Raw genomic sequence first — 19,843 nt, 5'->3', positions numbered from 1 at the left:
ATCATGCTTTGGGGATGTTTTTAATCGTCAGGAACTGGGAAACTGGTCATAATTGAAGGAATGATGGATGGAACTAAATACAGGGAATTCTTGAGGGAAACCTGTTTCAGTCTTCCAGAGATTTGAGACTGGGACGGCGGTTCACCTTCCAGCAGGACAATGACCATAAGCATACTGCTGAAGCAACACTCAAGTGGTTTAACTTCTTATGGCTTGGGGCAGTATTGAGTAGCTTGGATGAATAAGGTGCCCAGAGGTGCCCAGAGTATACTGGTCCCAGAGGTGCCCTGCTACCTGGTCCCAGAAGCTAATATATACATATCATTAGTATATATGTGGATAGAAAACACTCTGAAGTTTCTAAAACTGTTTGAATGTTTTCTGTGAGTATAACAGAACCCATATGGCAGGCAAAAACCTGAGAAAAAATCTAACCAGGAAGTGGGAAATCTGAGGTTGGTCATTTTTCTACTCATTCCTTATTGAAGATACAGTGGGATATTGGTGCACATGTTGCACTTCCTAAGGCTTCCACTAGATGTCAACAGTCTTCAGAACCTTGTTTGATGCTTCTACTGTGAAGGAGGGGGGAATGAGAGGGGAATGAGTCAGAGGTCTGCCAGAGAGCCACGAGCTGGTGACGCTCGTTCACTTGAGAGCGAGCTCTGTTCCATTGCCTTTCTACAGACAAAGGAATTCTCTGGTTGGAACATTATTGAAGATTTATGTTAAAAACATCTTAAAGATTGATTCTATACTTCGTTTGACATGTTTCTAAGGACTGTAACGAAAATGTGTCTTTTTGTCTGTTCCTAGTGAACGCGCTTCATGAATTTTGATATGTGAACTGAACTTGCTAAAAAAAGGAGCAATTTGGACATAAATGATGGACATTATTGAACAAAACAAACATTTATTGTGGAACTGGGATTCCTGGGAGTGCATTCTGATCAAGATCATCAAAGGTAAGTGAATATTTATGTTATTTCTGACTTCTGTTGACTCCAAAATGGTGGATATCTGCTTGGGTTGTTTTGGTCCCTGAGCGCCATACTGATTTTTTGCATGGTTTGCTCTTTACGTAAAGTTTTTTTTAAATCTGACACAGCGGTTGCATTAAGGAGAAGTGTATCTAAAGTTCCATGTATAACACTTGTATTTTCATTGACATTTATGATGAGTCATTTCTGTAAATTGATGTGGCTCTCTGCAAAATTATCAGATGTTTTTGGAACTACTGAACATAATGCGCCAACTTATACTGAGATTTTTTTTACATAAATATGATCTTTATCGAACAAAACATAGTCCTATGAGTGTCATCTGATGAAGACCATCAAAGGTTAGTGATTAATTCTATCTCTATTTCTGATTTTTGTGACTCCACTCTGGCTGGAAAAATGGCTTTGTTTTTCTGTGACTTGGCTCTGACCTAACATAATCGGTTGTGGTGCTTTCACTGTAAAGCCTATTTGAAATCGGACACTGTGGTGGGATTAACAAGAAGTGAAATGGTGTGAAATACTTGTATGTTTGAGGAATTTTAATTATGGGATTCCTGTTGTTTGAATTTGGCGCCCTGCATTTTCACTGGCTGTTGTCATATCGATCCCATTAGCGGGATCTCAGCCATAAGAAGTTTTAAGGGGAACAGCTAAATGTCTTGGAATAGCCTAGTCAAAGCCCAGACCTCATTCCAATTAAGAATCTGTGGTATGACTTAAAAGATTGCTGTACCTATCCAACTTGAAGGAGCTGGAGCAGTTTTGCCTTGAAGAATGGGCTAAAATCCCAGTGGCTAGATGTGCCAAGCTTATAGAGACGTACCCCAAGAGACTTGCAGCTGTAATTGCTGCAAAATGTGGCTCTACAAAGCATTGACTTTGAGGGTGAATAGTTATGCACAGTTAAGATAGTATATTCATTCTATTGAATAATTATTGTTTCTTCTGTTTCATTTTCTTCATAGCAACTGGATTATGAGAGAAAAAAGACATTCTCATTTAAAGTGGAGGTGACCAACACCTATCTGGATCCCAGGTTCATGTACAGTCCCAACCCTCCATTCAAAGATGACGCCATGGTGCGGGTGACAATAGAGGATGTGGACGAGCCGCCAGTGTTCAGCAGGAACCCTTACATCATCGAGGTGCATGAGGACACAGCCGCTGGTAGCTTTGTTGGTGTGGTGTCAGCCAAGGACCTCGATGCTGACAACAACCCAGTCAAGTAAGTGATTGTGTGATGAGGGTCACGCTGCTTGCTTAACAGTATAAAGCTAACAATTCAATGGCACATGTGGAGGAATGTCATGCAGAGGAGCGATGCTACTAATCCAACTCGGTTACACATATTATACTGAACTAATCTGTATCAGCATATTTTTTCATATATGCTGTTCATTCAGAGGATTAAGTTTACATACACCTTAGCCAAATACATTTAAACTCAGTTTTTCAAAATTAATACTTGTAAAAAATACCCTGTTTTAGGTCAGTTAGGATCACCACTTAATTTTATGAATGTGAAATGTCAGAATAATAGTAGAGTGATTAATTTCAGCTTTTATTTATGTCATCACATTCCCAGTGGGTGCAGAAGTTTACATAAACTCAATTAGTATTTGATAGCATTGCATTTAAATTGTTTAACTTGGGTCAAACATTATGGGTAGCCTTCTACAAGCTTCCCACAATAAGTTGGGTGAATTTTGGTCCATTCCTCCTGACAGAGCTGGTGTAACTGAGTCAGGTTTGTAGGCCTCCTTGGTCGCACACGCTTTTACAGTTCTACCCACACATTTTCTATATGATTGAGGTCAGGGCTTTGTGATGGCAACTCCAATACCTTGACTTTGTTGTCCCTTAAGCCATTTTCTCACAACTTTGGAAGTATGCTTGTGATCATTGTCCATTTGGAAGACCCATTTGTGACCAAGCTTTAACTTCCTGACTGATGTCTTGAGATGTTGCTTCAATATATCCACGTAATTTTCCTACCTCATGAAGCCATCTATTTTGTGAAGTGAACCAGTGCCTCCTGCAGCAAAGCACCCACACAACATGATGCTGCCACCCACGTGCTTCACAGTTGGGATGGTGTTCTTCGGCTTTGCAAGCCTCCCCCTTTTTCCTCCAAACATAACAATTTTTATAATGGCCAAACAGTTATATTTTTGTTTCATCCGACCAGAGGACATTTCTCCAAAAAGTATGATCTTTGTCCCCAACTGCAGTAGCAAACTGTAGTCTGGCTTTTTTATGGCGGTTTTGGAGCAGTGGCTTATTCCTTGCCGAGTAGCCTTTCAGGTTATGTCAGTATAGGACTCTCTTTTTACTGTGGATATAGATACTTTTGTACCTTTTTCCTCCAGCATCCTTTGCCGTCCTTTGCCGTTGTTCTGATTTGCACTTTTCTCACCAAAGTAAATTCATCTCTAGGAGACAGAATGCGTCTCCTTCCTGAGTGGTATGACGGCTGCGTGGTCCCATGGTGTTTATACTTGCATATTATTGTTTGTACAGATGAACGTGGTACCTTCAGGCATTTGGAAATTGCTCCCAAGGATGAACCAGACTTGTGGAGGTCTACAAATGTTTTTCTGAGGTCTTTGCTGATTCATTTTGATTTTCCCATGATGTCAAGCAAAGAGGCACTGAGTTTGAAGGTAGACCTTGAAATACATTGACAGGTACACCTCCAATTGACTCAAAGTATGCCAATTAGCTTATCAGAAGCTTCTAAAGCCATGACATAATTTTCTGGAATTTTCTGAGCTGTTTAAAGGCACAGTCAACTTAGTGTATGTAAACTTCTGACCCACTGGGATTGTGATACAGTGAATTATAAGTGAAATAATATGTCTGTAAACAATTGTTGGAAAAATTACGTGGGTCATGCAAAGTAGATGTCTTAACTGACTTGTCCAAACTACAGTTTGTTAAAAAGAAATGTTTGGAGTTTTTGGAAAAAAAATGTAATGACTCCAACCTAAGTGTATGTAATCTTCCGACTTCAACTGTATTTTAGAATCCTTTTCATTGACTACAGCTCAGCATTTAACACCATAGTGCCCAAAAAGCTTATCACTAAGCTAAGGACCCTGGGACTAAACACCTCCCTCTGCAACTGGATCCTGGACTTCCTGACGGGCCACCCCAGGTGGTAAGGATAGGCAACAACACATCTGCCACGCTGATCATCAACACTGGGGCCCTTCAGGGGTGCATGCTTATTCCCCTCCTGTTCTCCCTGTTCACCCACACTGTAGTGTGGTGCCAGGACAACAACCTCTCCCTTAATGTGAGCAAGACAAAGGAGCTGATCGTGGACTACAGGAAAAGGAGGGCTGAACAGGTCCCCATTAACATCGACAGGGTTGCAGTGGGGCGGGTCGAGAATTTCAAGTTCCTTGGTGTCCACATCACCATCAAACTATCATGGTCCAAACCCACCAAGACACTTGTGAAGAGAGCACGACAACACCTTTTCCCCCTCAGGAGACTGAAAAGATTTGGCATGTGTCCCCAGATCCTCAAAAAGGTCTACAACTGCACCATTGAGAGCATCCTGGCCCATTGCATCACCACCTGGTATGGTAACTGCTCGGCACCTGACCGTAAGGCGCTACAGAGGGTATTGCGAACGGCCCAGTACATCATTGAGGCCAAGCTTCCTGCCATCCAGGACATATATACTAGCCGGTGTCATAGGAAGGCCCAAAAAATTGTCAAAGACAATTTTCACAAGTCATAGACTGTTCTCTCTGCCACCGCACGACAAGTGGTACCGGAGCACCAAGTGTAGGTCCAAAAGGCTCCTTAACAGCTTCTACCCCCAAGCCATAAGACTGCTGAACAAATAATCAAATGGTCAACCGGACTATTTACATTGACATGATCTATGCATAGTCACTTAACCCCTACCTACTTGTAGAAATGACATTGACTAACCTGTAACCTCACACATTGACTCTGTACCGGTACCTCCTCTATATAACCTCGTTATTTTTACTTTTTATTTAGCTTTTTAATTTAGTTTATTTAGTAAATATTTTCCTAACTCTATTTCTTGAACTGCATTGTTGGTTAAGGGATTGTAAATAAGCATTTCACAGTAAGGTCTAAACCTATTGTATTTGGCGTATGTGACAAATAAAATTTGATTTCATTCTTTTTTGCATTCACTCTCTTGCACTGACTATGCACTCACTGGATTCTACCCAAACATTCACATATACTTAAATTCTGAGGATATACCCGCCCTATATCAGCTTTCGGGTCACCATAACAGCACCTACTCGTAGCACACGCTTCAGCAGGTATATCTCACTGGTCACCCCCAAAGCCAATTCCTTCTTTGGTCCCCTTTCCTTCCAGTTCTCTGCTGCCACTGACTGGATCGAACTGCAAAAATCACTGAAGCTGGAGATTCCCCCCTCCCTCACTAGCTTTAAGAACCAGCTGTCAGAGCAGCTCACAGATCACTGCACCTGTTCATAGCCCATCTGTATACAGCCCATCTATCGACCTCATCCCCATACTGTATTTATTTATTTTGCTCCTTTTGCACCACAGTATCTCTACTTGCACATCCATCTTTTTCACATCTACCATTCCAGTGTTTAATTGCCATATTGTAATTACTTTGCCACCATGGCCTATTTATAGCCTTAACTCCCTTTTTTGACCTAATTTGCACTCACTGTATATAGACTTTGTTTTCTTTTTTTCTGTATTATTGACTGTATCTTTTGTTCATTCCATGTGGAACTCTGTGCTGTTGTATGTGTCGAACAGCTATGCTTTATCTTGGCCAAGTCGCAGTTGCAAATGAGAACTTGTTCTCAACTAGCTTACCCGGATAAATGAAGGTGAACATTTTTTAAAAATACTTACACTCCAACACACGCACACACACACACACACACACACACACACACACACACACACACACACACACACACACACACACACACACACACACACACACAAAATGATTCCCCACACACACACACACACACACACACATCAAAATGATTCCCCACAGACACACACACACACACACACACACTTCACATACACTGCTGCTACTCTATGTATTATCTATCCTAATTGCCTAGTTATTTTCCCCCCACCTACATGAACATATTAACTTATTAACTCCCTGCACAATGATTCTGTACCGGTACTCCTTGTATATAGCCTTGTTATTGTTATCTATTGTGTTACTATTTTTATTTTTTACTCTTTGTACTTTTTTACTCTGCATTGTTGGGAAAAGGGCTCTTCAGTAGATTTGATGTTCTGCTGCTGAATAAAGCCGTTTGAGGTCATCTGATTGTTTTATGACCTAATGGATGGATATGGTGTAAGAATAAACACAGCAAGAGAAACAAATGATTATTGGTGTGGTATCAAGTCTATAACAACAATTCAAAGTTTCCTCTAATACGTTTTTTTGGGGGGTGGAAATATGGTTCGCTTGGCTAAATCTAATCCATCCGTGTCTCCGAGTGTCAGTGTGGAGTGAGGGAGAGAGGAAGGGAGGTTGGAAGAAAAGCAAATTATTCATGGGTCCCTCCTGGTGATTTCCCAGCGGAAGTTTGTGGCACTGTGAAGAGAATACAGACACTGTTTATATCCACATAATTATGTAAACTAGCCCAGTGCGGTAGCGGCACAAAGTCAAACTGAAAGAGCCTCATTTGCTCTATCAATTCACACTGCTCTGTTCTGTCATTCCACACATATCGTGCCTGTCTGTTTGTGTATTTTTCTGTCTGTGTATCTGTCTGTCTGTCTCCCTCATGGAGACAACCCGGTCTCTGCTTGTGCAGCATGGGAGGATTGTGTTGCAAATTATGAAATGTCAGTGGAATATGTAAGTTGACAGTGATAAATGAGACAGCAGTATATAAGGATTCAAAATTTCTTGACAAAAGAAACAGAAGGAGAGGAATGATATGTCCTGTGGGGACCAAAAATGTGTGATTTGTAATGTATTTTCTCATAGAGTCATGTGTTATTATTCTCTAATGTAATGGATCACAAGAAACAGGGACAGCCTTGTGCAAATAGCGTACTGTATGGGGAAATAAATAATGTCCAGATTCTTTAATTTGTTTAATGTGTAAATTATGCGTATATAAATAATATTGATATTTTTACACAATCAAAATTATGTATTTGTATTTCTCTGCAGATACTCCATTGACCGCCATACCGATCTGGAGAGACTATTCAACATTGATTCTGTAAATGGCACCATTACAACACTGAAAGCACTCGACAGGGAGATGTCCAAATGGCATAACATCTCTGTTGTTGCAACTGAAATAAGTAAGATTATAATCCCTTTTCTTTACCTTCTTTTGCAAAAAATGTCTATGCATGTGTCAGGCAGCCGAGGTCTAAATGTAATGTGGCCGAACTACGCCAACTAGGTGTGGTTAGAAGCCCAAGGAACTAAATTAGGATAAGACAACAAGACTTCCGCAGCCCAGTAGCGATTGCGTGCTCTAAAACGCAGAGAAAACTGGCCAGCGCCTTGTCCCACAGATATGTGCACCCTGGCACGTGTGCAAAGTTGGCAAAAGTTTTAAATGTATAAAATCAAGAAAAAAAAAGGTTAAAAAAAACAAGGGCATCTGTGCAATATTCAAGTAAAAACGGTGCAATGTGCAAATAACACTAAATCACCACATAACTAATATTAGCCACTATAGCTAACCAACCGAGCCCAGCAGCCAATCCTGCAAGGACCCATAGCCGGCACTATAATCGGTTCATCTTCCACTACATAGAATTGACAAAGTCTACTTACAATTTTCCTGGGTAGCTGGCTCCAACCGATCGGACCAGGATGTGTGTAGTTTGCCTTCATACACAAGTGCTGCTACACTTCAGGCTTCAGGATGGCTGGCTTGGTCAATCTGGCGTCGGCTCCGAGTGATATCCAGGCTTTCCACTCCAGTCGTTCCACATCCGCATATATACGGTCACAACCAGGATGGACAACCCCTGTCCCAACCCAATAGGTCCACATCAAAGAGCCACTTATCAGACCCAATTGTCTGATGGGATTCTCATTAGGAAGTTCAGTGTTCACGGCGGGAGAGAGTATTTGGAAGAAAACTAAAATAAACATGCAAATACAATGTCATGGATTCATCAATGTTTCAGTGTAGGATAATCAGTCTGCAAAAATGTGAGTCTTTCCAATTCCACAGTAAATCAACGTTTATTGTTCACAGCAGCATGGGACAACATAAAAAAAACATAGAATGGCAGTCTACTCCAGCCTCTGCCTCAACTATGGGTGTAGGTTCCTGTTCAGGTGCTCACCCCGTCCCTTTCTCTTCCTGTCTCGCACCCACACCCACTCACTTGGAAGTAGAGATAAAGCTTGTGTTTTGCAGTCATAGTACTTATTGTGTTGCTAAGCTGGGTCCTCCATTTTCTTTTTGACTGAGTCATAATCAAAAGGTCAGCCTTTGGTGACAGTCCCTAACCCACCCATTGGGGTTGTGCTTTGGCTGAGGGGGATCTACGCCTAACCCAACAGCTACTGTGAGTCTTAAGTGGCAACCAAACATGAATACCCTGGGACTTGCAATAGCTTGGGATGTGCTCTGGCCACCTACTCCGCTTCTCTGCCTCCAAAGTGTGCAACAACGTTTTGTTTATTCGCTCTACCCTGTCATTCCCTGTTGGATTATATTTGGTCGTACTACTCTTAGAAATGTCCTACATTTCACAGACTTGAGGCTTCAGGATGGCTGGCATCAAAGCTGACAAAAAATGTGTGCTCATATCAGAGTGGAAATGGGAGGGGCAACAAAAATGTCTCGACTACATGGGAACATACTGCTCCGACTTTGGTTTTTGCTGTCTGATCTCGAGTAGGGACAGCCCATGTATATCAGGTAAACATGTCAATCATGACCAATATGTTTTGATAAGTAACTAGGGGCATACTGAGGGAAGGGAAGTCTAGGGCAATCACTTCCAGGGGGAAGGACACTGGAATGGGGTTTAAGGGGGGACCTGGCATCTACTCTGTCTTTCTGCAGGCTACAGACAACACATCCTTGAAATTATGTTTTTACATTGGATAAAAGTAGAGACTCAGAGCTACAAAATGGTATATAACACACTACAGTTGAGGAACAACGGGAAAGTAATTTTGCTTTAATAGTTGATGAACTTGTAACCTTCAGCATCTCTTTAAGGGTTGATCCGAGAGTTCTGTACTAACAACAGCAGTCAAGCTGCTAGCTACTTCCAAAAACAAATGAGAGAACAGCTCACTGAACATTACTCGCCCTAAGAGAGCTGGTTAGGCTATTATGTTATCCAGCAGCATACCACCCTGCATACCAGTGCTGGCTTGCTTCTGAAGCTATGCAGGGTTTGTCCTGGTCAGTTCCTGGATGGGAGACCAGATGCTGCTGGAAGTGGTGTTGGAGGTCCAGTAGGAGGCACTCTTTCCTCTGGTCTAAAAAATATCCCATTGCCCCAGGCCTATGATTGAGGACACTGCTCTGTGTAGGGTGCCGTCTTTCGGATGGGACGTTAAACGGGTGTCCTAAATCTCTGCGGTCATTAAAGATCCCATGGCACTTATTGTAAGAGTAGGAGTATTAACCCTGGTGTCCTGGCTAAATTCCCAATCTGGCCATCAAACCATCATGGTCACCTAATAATCCCCAGTTTACAATTGGCTCATTTACTCCTCTCCCCTGTAACTATTCCCCAGGTTGTTGCTGCATATGAGAATGTGTTCTCAGTCAACTTACCTGGTAAAATAACAGATAAATAAAATCCAGAGCGTTGGTGACTGCAACTGTGCTGTCAGATTGTCCTCTCATAAATTCAGAACACTTTTCAATTGGAGCGTTCAGACTTAACAACGGCAGTTCAGAACCCAAGCTAACTGGCTAGTTACTTCCAGGCACAATGAGATAACACTGACCATTTTACTCGCCCCAGCAGATCTGCTTAGGCTGTTTTCATGTTATCCAGAGCATTGATGACTGTAACTGTGCTGCTAGCAACAATTGAATTACGCTTTTTTGCCAACGTTTACTGACACCGGCCATATTTAACGGGTGTTAAATGAACCATAATCCCAACTCATGACATTACTACCCCACATGCATCTGCAGGTAGCTAACCAACCAGGTTCAAGCTAGCAAACATTAGGCTATAACTAGTGGCTCTGAGATACGAATTACCAGAACATACATGTACCGTTAGCTAGCGAGCCAGCCAGCTAACGTTAGCTAGCAGTACACTTTAACTTGAAATGAAAAGACTATGTCAAAATGATAAACTTGCAATATCTGCAAATGTAGCTAGCAAGATTATCTTACCCATACATATTATGGGTGGAGGCGTCTCCTGTCAGATGCCATGGTTGCCCTTAGTTTGAAAATGTAATCCGGAGACAGGTGTTATCTCCATCTCCTTAGTTAACATACTCAAATTCCACTGACTTGAAAACTCTGTCCTCCAGAAAGTGGAGAGCACACACGTAACGTTAGCCAACGAGCCAGCCAGCTAACATTAGCTAGCTAACTTTAACTTGACATTAGGTTTATGCAGTTTTACTACACAATACATTTGATAAAAAGCCGTGTTAGACAGGATTACCTAGACTTCCTGATCAGCTCAAATAGACGGAAGTGTGCTATATGGCAGACCAATCCAAACTCATCTCTCGGCATGTCCAGACCTTCATTATCTCAGCCAATCATGGCTAGCGGGAAAGTTGCTGACTTTTTCTGTGGCTAAACCAACTAGGCTCATAATTTAACAATTTGATTCGTATGTACAGATGGTATACACGTTCACATGTTCTAGAGGGCATTTCTGCCAAAAAAACACATTTTGATAAAAATAAAGAAGTTTGCGTTCAAACGGCTCCCCTGTGAAGTATGGTAAAGAGATGAACTTTCAATTCTCTGTCATCAGCTCTGGTGGACATCCCTGCAGTCAGCATGCCAATTGCACGGTCCCTCAAAACTGTGGCGTTGTGTGACAAAACTGCACATTTTAGAGTGGCCTTTTATTGTCCCCAGCAAAAGGTACACCTGTGTAATGATCATACTGTTTAACCAGCTTCTTGATAAGCCACACCTGTCAGGTTGATGGATTATCTTGGCAAAGGAGAAATGTCGACTAACAGGGATGTAAACAAATATATGCACAATATTTGAGAGAAACATGATTTGCTACTATGGAAATGTTACCTCAACAGGGGTATATAAACCTGTTTGCCATACAGGCAATCTAAATAGGCAAATACCTTAGTGGCTCTGTTGCACTCCTCTGAGATCAAGCTGACCTGTTGCTTAGCTTTGCCCATTTAAAGCCCCTACTTGGATAAACTTTTTATTTTTTATTTTCCTTTAACGCCATTAATTCCTTAAATTTTTTCCTAAAAGCCCCTTAATATTCTCTTTCCATTAGCCATACTTGAAATCACCATTAGGACCTTTACACTTAGGCACCCAGCGTGACCTGGGGTAAAATGGCATCATCATATTTGTTTTCCTAAAACCTGTCTTTTGAGTAACTGAACACTGCTTCCAAAAACCCAATTGTCAGGCAGCTGAGGGCCACCTGGCCAGCCCCTTGTCTCACAGATTTGTGCGCTCCGGCAAGAATGTGCAAAACGATCAAGATTTTTAACTTTATAAAATAGGGAATCTATGCAATATTGAAGTAAAAATGGTGAAATGTGCAAATAACGCTAAATTACCACATAACTTAGCTAATATTAGCACTTTAGCCAACCAACCAAGACCTGCAGCAAGTCCAATGTGGAACTGCCGTCACTATAATTGGTGTATCTTCCACTTCATAAAATAGACTAAGTCTACTTAAAATCTTCCTGGGTAGTGGGCACCAACCCACCAATCCAATGCTACTGCAAAAAAACAAAAAATACTCTTCAATCTACACACAAAACAGGTTTTCATTTTTGGGGGAAAATGTATTAACAATAAAACACAGAATTATTGAGACCCTTTGCTATGAGACTCAAAATTGAGCTCTGGTCCATTCGTTTTCCATTGGTCATCTGTGAGATGTTTCTACAACTTGATTGAGCAATTGGGGGAGAAGGGCACTGATCAGGGAGGTGAACAAGAACCCGATGGTCATTCTGACAGAGCTCCAGAGTTCCTCTGTGGAGATGGGGGAACCTTCCAAAAGGGCAATAATCTCTGCTGCACTCCACCAAATCAGGCGGAAGAGTGGCCAGACTGAAGAGTGGCCAGACTGAAACCACTCCTCAGTAAAAGGCACAACAGTCTACTTGGAGTTTGCCAAAAGGCAACAAAAGGACTCTCAGACCACGAGAAACACGATTTTCTGTTCTGATGAAACCCAGATTCAACACATTGGCCTAAATGCCAAGCATCACGTCTGGAGGAGACCAGGCACCACTCATCATCTGGACATTACCATCCCTACGGTGAAGCATGGTGGTGGCAGCATCATGCTGTGGGGATGTTCTTCCATGGCAGGGACTGGGAGACTAGTCAGGGAAAGATGAACAGAGAAAGTACTGAGAGATCCTTGATCAAAACATGCTCCAGGACCTCAGACTGGGGGCGAAGGTTCACCTTCCAAGAGGACAACGACCCTAGAAAACGCAGGAGTGGCTTCAGGACAGGTCTCTGAATGTCCTTGAATGTCCTTGAGTGTCCCATTCAGAGCCCGGACTTGAACCCGATCAAACATTTCTGGAAGCACATGAAAATAGCTGTGCAGCGACACTCCCCATCCAACCTGACAGAGCTTGAGAGGATCTGCAGAGAAGAATGGGAGAAACTCCCAAAGTACAGGTGTGCATAGCTTGTAGCATCACACCCAAGAAGACTCAAGGCTGTAATCACTGCCAAAATTCAACATAGTACTGAGTGAAGGCTCTATATACCTATGTCAATGTGTTTTTTATATATAAATTTGCTAACATTTCTAAAAAACAGTTTTTGCTTTGTTATTATGGGGTATTATGTGTAGATTGATGAGGGGAAAAAACAAGTTTATCCTTTTTGAGAATAAGGATGAAACGTAACAAAATGTGAAGAATGTCAAGGTGTCGGAATACTTTCCTGTACGTTATTTTTTTGTTAACTTTCTAATGTTAACTTCAGGGATATTTCAATTTTACCCTACGAGCTCCGGACTACTGCTGTTTTTCTGTTCTACCTGATAATGAATTGCACCCACCTGGTGTCACTGGTCTAAATCATTCCCTGATTAGAGGGGAAGAAATTTTTAAAAAGCATTGTAACTGGCTTTGAGGTCCAGATATGAATTTGAGGGGGTCTACTCTATGGGCCAACTAACACATTTTCAAACTTCTTGTTTAGGTAACCCTCGCCAAACCACTCGAGTCCCAGTGTTCATACGGGTCCTGGACGTAAACGACAATGCACCTGAATTTGCCATGTATTATGAGACATTTGTCTGTGAAAATGTCAAATCTGGACAGGTACAGTAGATGTATGACATCATCATACTACAAATGGTGAAGAAAAGCCTGAAGAAACATGTGTTTTCCCATACCTTTTTGTTTCACTATCCACAGCTGATTCAGACAATAAGTGCGGTTGACACGGATGAGCCCCTTGTTGGACATAAGTTTGTCTTCAGTATGAGCTTCTCCAATCCAAATTTCACCATCATTGACAATGAAGGTAGCTAATGTTAGCCTTGTGCTTTTTATCTGGCCATTATCTGGTCTTAGTTGTGTGAGTTGTATTGACAATTTTACTTTTTTGTAACCTATGGAGCTGCAATGTCACAATGTTAAACATTAGAAACAACCTTAAATTTCTCATATCCCCTTTTCCTTCCCTCTGCGATCCACCCCTTAGATAACACAGCCAGGATCATCACCCGAAGGGGAGGATTTAGCCAGCGTGAGATGAACACATACCTACTGCCCGTGGTGATCTCAGACAATGACTACCCTATCCAGAGCAGCACCAGCACTTTGACTGTGAACGTGTGTGCCTGCGACAGCCGGGGGAACGTGCAATCCTGCAACACAGAGGCTCTGCTGTCTGCCGGGCTGAGCACTGGAGCTCTGGTGGCTATCCTGCTCTGTGTCATCATCCTCTTGAGTAAGTATCACTATCAATCACACTGCTAAAGTCAACCGTTGCATAACAAATTACACCCTATTCCCTGTTGTTACGAACCAGCTCGTAGCCAGTAACAAAGAGAGAGACAACGCAGAAATAAAGAAATGACAAACGTATTTATTAAACAAAGTAAACTATATCCAAATAACAATGGTGTGTGTGTATTCAGTAGTCAATCGTGTAAGTGAGTGGATGTGTTCAAAGATTGTGATAATGAGGGGTGTTGAGGGGTGTTCACGCATGCAAGAAATGCCACCCAAAAATGCCACAACAAAAAACACCAGTGTGTTTGAGGAGACTCTCCCACACAATCTATGGGGAGAAAGGTGTATTTATACCCGGGACCAGGTAGTGTCCCATTTCGCTGACAACCCTCCTGGCTCCACCCACCGACATCCTATTAGGGAAAACAAGAGCAAAGAGAGAGAATTCGGCAGACAGAGTGGGAGGATCATCACACTGTGTTGAGCCCGTAAGGCTTTGGTCAAATGTAGTGCACAATATAGTGAATATGGTGCCATTTGGGAGACGTCCAAATCAAACTGAGTCAGAGAACTTAAGTACTATTCTTAATTCTGAACATACAGTACTGTACAGTAGCACACAGCAATCCAAGTCACTTATTACAAAGCTGAAGCAATTATTCTAGGCTGTGTTGGACTCTACCACAATCAACTACACTGCACATTTAACGAACGGGTCTGTAGCCACAAATATCATGGAATATAATGTGATAACACCCTACGGAGCGAGAAAGGACTTCATTTGCACCCGGTAGGCACTGGCTAGCTCCTTCTTTTTCTCTGCTGTGAGTCCTTCGACAGCACTTAAATCCTCTGTGCTACTTCTGTGCTATTCTTTTGTGTTATTCCTTTCATCATCAAACTTCTTCAACTAAAGAAAGTTTAAAGTAGGGCCACTCACTGAGACATTACTTTGCTGGCTGCATGTGTAAATAGTGTGTTTCCTCATGAAAATGGTGCAGCAGGATGAAAGCTTTTATTATTGGTTATATCCACTTGACAAAAAGGTATTTGTGTTTTTCCCTGCTAAAGTAGGTCACATCCTATTTCCTGGCATCCTAAAGCACCACTTCAGCCTCCTTTGTGAGCTAATGCAGTATGTAAAAGCACAAAGTGCAAAACAGAAAGTGTGCATGTCTTTTTCCCCGGCAAAAAGCAAAAGATACGTAGTGCTTATGTTCAAGGGGATATCAATAAGTAATGGGCAAAAAGATGACTTTGAACCTGGTATTGCACTGGTATTGCCAAGCATAACCCCAGTGCCATCTAAACAGCATAATCCATGAGCCTATTAAGGATGTTGAAATATTCAATTATCCAATTAAAGGTCATGAGTGACTTAATAGCAACATAAATACCAATCCACTGAGTTTGTTTGTGTACTCTGCTTTGCGTTATGGCTAAGAACAGCCCTTAGCCCAGTGTTATTCATGATAATGCACAGGTTCTCATGTTTTATTGCTTAAATGAGTGTGTGTGCTATTCCTCCTCCTCACTCAATAATGCAGAGACCCAGCTCATCTGTTGATGTGTTCACCTGTTCATCTGTGCTCTCTTCCTTTCTCTTCCTGTTCCATGATCTCCACCCAACTTGAATCTTGCTCAAATCCTTGCCTAGCCACTGATCCCTCGCTAGCAAATTAACTATTGACGTTTCTTCCACTGCATGCTGTGCTTGTTCCTTCTCACAGTCCCCCTTCACTTGTCTGTCTGACACTGGAGAGAGCTCTACTGTAGCACTGGCTTCTGGCTCACTCAGATTGGTAGTGCTGAAGGTTGAACCCCATGTTCGACTCTTGAGTGAAATATCATGACATCTGCTCATTATCCGATGGTTTTCTCGCTTGAACCCCTCTGACAGGCTGTCTAATTCACCTCCACTACGCCTCTGACAGGCAGGCAGGCAGGCGGCGCTGAGCTGGAACAGTTTGCGCTCCTCCTCCACACTGCACCACACCCCTCCATGCCACCCCACACCACCCAACACTGGGGTATCAGTCAGAAAGGCCTGGTAACTGGGCCTCTAAAGAGCCACTCCTTCAGAGACCTTTGTAATTAACACCTGGGTGGAAGGCAGGTAGAGTACTACAGCACCTGCTGAGGGGTGGGAAAGAGGAGGAGGAGGGGGATGAGGAGGAGGCCCCAATGTAAGGGAATTGTTTTTCCTCTCGATTTGCTCCTTTTTCATGAAAATAATGAGCAACAACATAAATCCAATGTTCTCATAGTGCCACTGGATGCAAATTCCTCCTTCAGCTGGCAAGTTTGGATTGAAAGTCCTGCTCAGAAATTAAAATAGAATAAGATGCATTTAATTATGTGAGTAAGGGTAGTCTTGAGAATGAGAAAAACAAAGGGCTAATTCAAGTGCTACAGATTTTCTACAGTGAATTTGATGTTAAGGGGAAAAGCGAAAGAAAAGCTTGTTCTGCTCAATCTTTAATAAAAGGAGGTGAGTGCCCAAGGCAGTGCAGCGTATTTATCACTGATAGCAAATGTCTTTCTCTCCGGTGTATTCCTGAGTTTACTTAATGAATGACGGAGCACACTCCTCTTCTCTCCCATCTCATACTCAAGTTTTAAACTCTCTATCTGTCTGTCTGTGTGTGTAGTGATCGTGGTGCTGTTCGCTGCCCTGAGGAGGCAGCAGAGGAAGAAGGAGCCTCTGATCATCTCCAAAGAGGATGTGAGAGACAATGTTGTCAGCTACAACGATGAGGGGGGCGGAGAGGAGGACACCCAGGCCTTTGATATTGGCACACTGCGCAATCCAGAGGTGATGGATGCTAAGAAGCTGCGCAGGGACATCATCCCAGAGATGCTGTTTCCCTTCGGGAGGACATCACCTATAAAGGATAACGCCGACGTCAGAGACTTCATTCACGGGAGGCTCCATGAGAACGACTCGGACCCCACCGCGCCCCCGTATGACTCCCTTGCCACCTACGCCTACGAGGGGAGCGGCTCGCTAGCCGAGTCCCTCAGCTCGCTGGAGTCTGGAGCTACGGAGGGGGACCAGGAGTACGATTACCTAAGCAACTGGGGACCGGCGTTCAAAAAACTAGCGGATATGTATATAGGGAAGGACACGGAGAGAGAAACCTAGATTACAGTTAGGGCTGTACTACCGGAGCCCATCATCAATGACATGTACTGATAATCTCTCTCACACACTATCCTGCAACCGATCCATTGATTCATATGGCTGGTCAAGTAGAATTCATGAATTAAACATTAAACTCACTACTGGTGGTGATATTCCTCACAGTTTTACTGTTTTTGGTTATAATCAGTAAAGATGCCTTTGAATTGTAAGAAATGTTGTGAACAATGGTATGGACAATGTGTTTTGTAACTGAGGAGTGAGATAGTAGTCTTGTATACTATCAATGTTTATTGGAGAAAAAAAAATGCTTTTCCTGCAAAGTAAATTTGAAATAGATACATGTATGAACTGCTTTTCCATGATGGACATACTATATCCTATTCGCCATCTTTGTTTGGCAAGCAATGTTCATGTTAATGGTTGGTTAGGTTTATTCTGTGGATCCATTTCATCATATACTGTAGGTGTATGATGTAATAAGGACGTGTACGTTGTAGGGTAACTGTCACACACTGAATTCATGTTGTTTGAATGCCAAGTCATATTGTTTTATATTTATATTTTTATACTTCTTTTCTTAATAAAAAAATTAATAAACTTCACATTTTCATACATTTTTATTAGTAGTATTTTATGAATCACACAGTTAACGCCTTGGCCTCTATAAAATACAAGTTGATACATCATATCAGTGGAATTTGATAATATAGAGGTTCCACAATATTCAGCTGACAAAACACATTGTAAATGTAACGTTTTCACATCTGAAGTATGGGAAACTAGGCATGAGCTACAACCACCACCTCAATGTATTGTTAGCCACTATGGTGCAATGTAAATCAGATGGCAGTAACATATTAGCAATATGAGTATTGCTAGGGAGGTTCCACTTTACATATACTGTATGATCAATAACTCTCGACTTTCTCTTTGTGGACAAAAAAATAACATTATTTAATTTCTTTGCCCAGTTATGGATAATGTATCTGCATGCATATTTTGAGACGAGTGGAATGAAATCCAATACAGCCAGTGCTTTTGACCCAAAATGGCACAATATTCCCTTACATAGTGCACTACTTTTGACCAGATCCCTATGGGCCTAGGTCAAATGTAGGGTACTAATGTATATAGAGAATAGGGTGCCAATTGGGATGAATCCAATGTATAGCTCTCAGTTACAAACATAAATCACTCCATAAATCATCCCCTTACACCAGCCACAATCTGAAACTTTGAAGGATATCTGTGGGGTTGGTCATGGATAGTTTCACAATAGAATAATTTGTAATCCTATTGAAGTGCCATTGCTTATGAGGTGGCAGGTAGCCTAGTGGTTAGAGCGTTGGGTCAGTAACTGAAAGGTTCCTAGATCGAATCCCTGAGCTGACAAGGTAAAGATCTGTTGTTCTGCTGCTGAACAAGGCAGTTAACCCACTGTTGCTAGGCTGTCATTGTAAATAAGAATTTGTTCTTAAAAGACTTGCCTAGTTACATAAAGGTAAAATAAAAACATGGGTAGATAACATTCTCATCTTATGCTAATACTATTCCTCCAGCAAGATGGTATATTGATTTATGATACACATATCATACACATGTTGACTGCTATGGACCTTGTGGGAGTCTATAGTAATAGTATTCATTCAAATTTACATATAAACTCAGCAAAAAAATGTATGTCCTCTCACTGTCAACTGCATTTATTTTCAGCAAACTTAACATGTGTAAATATTTGTATGAACATAAGATTCAACAACTGAAAAATAAACTGAACAAGTTCCATAGACATGTTACTAACAGACATGGAATAATGTGACCCTCAAAAAAGGGGGGGGTTCAAAATCAAAAGCAACAGTCAGTATATGCTGTGGCCGCCAGCTGCATTAAGTACTGCAGTGCATCTCCTCCTCATGGACTGCACCAGATTTGCCAGTTCTTGCTGTGATATGTTACCCCACTCTTCCACCAAGGCACCTGCCTTACAACAAGCCTACAAACCCTCAATCCAGCCTCTCTCAGCCTATTGCGGACAGTCTGAGCACTGATAGAGGGATTGGTGTAACTCGGGCAGTTGTTGTTGCCATCCTGTACCTGTGTGATGTACAGATTTACCGATCCTGTGCAGGTATTGTTACACGTGATCTGCCACTGCGAGGACGATCAGCTGTCCATCCTGTCTCCCTGTAGGCGTCTCATAGTACGGACATAGCAATTTATTGCCCTGGGCTCATCTGCATTCCTCATGCCTCCTTGCAGCATGCCTAAGGCACATTCCCGCAGGGACCATGGGCATCTTTCTTTTGGTGTTTTTCAGAGTCAGTAGAAAGGCCTCTTTAGTGTCCTAAGTTTTCATAACTGTGACCTTAATTGCCTGCCGTCTGTAAGCTGTTAGTGTCTTAATGACCGTTCCACAGGTGCATGTTCATTCATTGTTAATGGTTCATTGAACAAGCGTGGGAAACAGAGTTTTAACCCTTTACAATGAAGATCTGTGAAGTAATTTGGATTTTTACAAATTATCTTTGAAAGACAGGGTCCTGAAAAAGG

The 19,843-nt window shown here is 42.0% G+C and overlaps 1 protein-coding gene across 1 annotated transcript in view; it reads left to right on the top strand.

Moving 5' to 3' along the window:
* The window catches only part of LOC112215610 (cadherin-10), a 59,524-nt gene extending 41,629 nt beyond the window's left edge, over positions 1 to 17,895 (top strand). The window contains exons 7-12 of the mRNA XM_024374773.1: positions 1,970 to 2,229; positions 7,204 to 7,340; positions 13,388 to 13,509; positions 13,606 to 13,714; positions 13,895 to 14,143; positions 16,800 to 17,895. Coding sequence (XP_024230541.1) covers positions 1,970 to 2,229; positions 7,204 to 7,340; positions 13,388 to 13,509; positions 13,606 to 13,714; positions 13,895 to 14,143; positions 16,800 to 17,293 — 1,371 coding nt within the window. The 3' untranslated portion in view covers positions 17,294 to 17,895. The remainder of the gene's footprint in view (positions 1 to 1,969; positions 2,230 to 7,203; positions 7,341 to 13,387; positions 13,510 to 13,605; positions 13,715 to 13,894; positions 14,144 to 16,799) is intronic.
* The last annotated feature ends 1,948 nt before the right edge of the window (positions 17,896 to 19,843 follow it).

Source organism: Oncorhynchus tshawytscha, linkage group LG16 (assembly GCF_018296145.1).
Source record: "Oncorhynchus tshawytscha isolate Ot180627B linkage group LG16, Otsh_v2.0, whole genome shotgun sequence".
Classification (NCBI taxonomy): Eukaryota; Metazoa; Chordata; class Actinopteri; order Salmoniformes; family Salmonidae; genus Oncorhynchus; species Oncorhynchus tshawytscha.
Note: the sequence above shows the minus strand (reverse complement) of the source record. Positions and strands in the feature narration are given on the sequence as shown.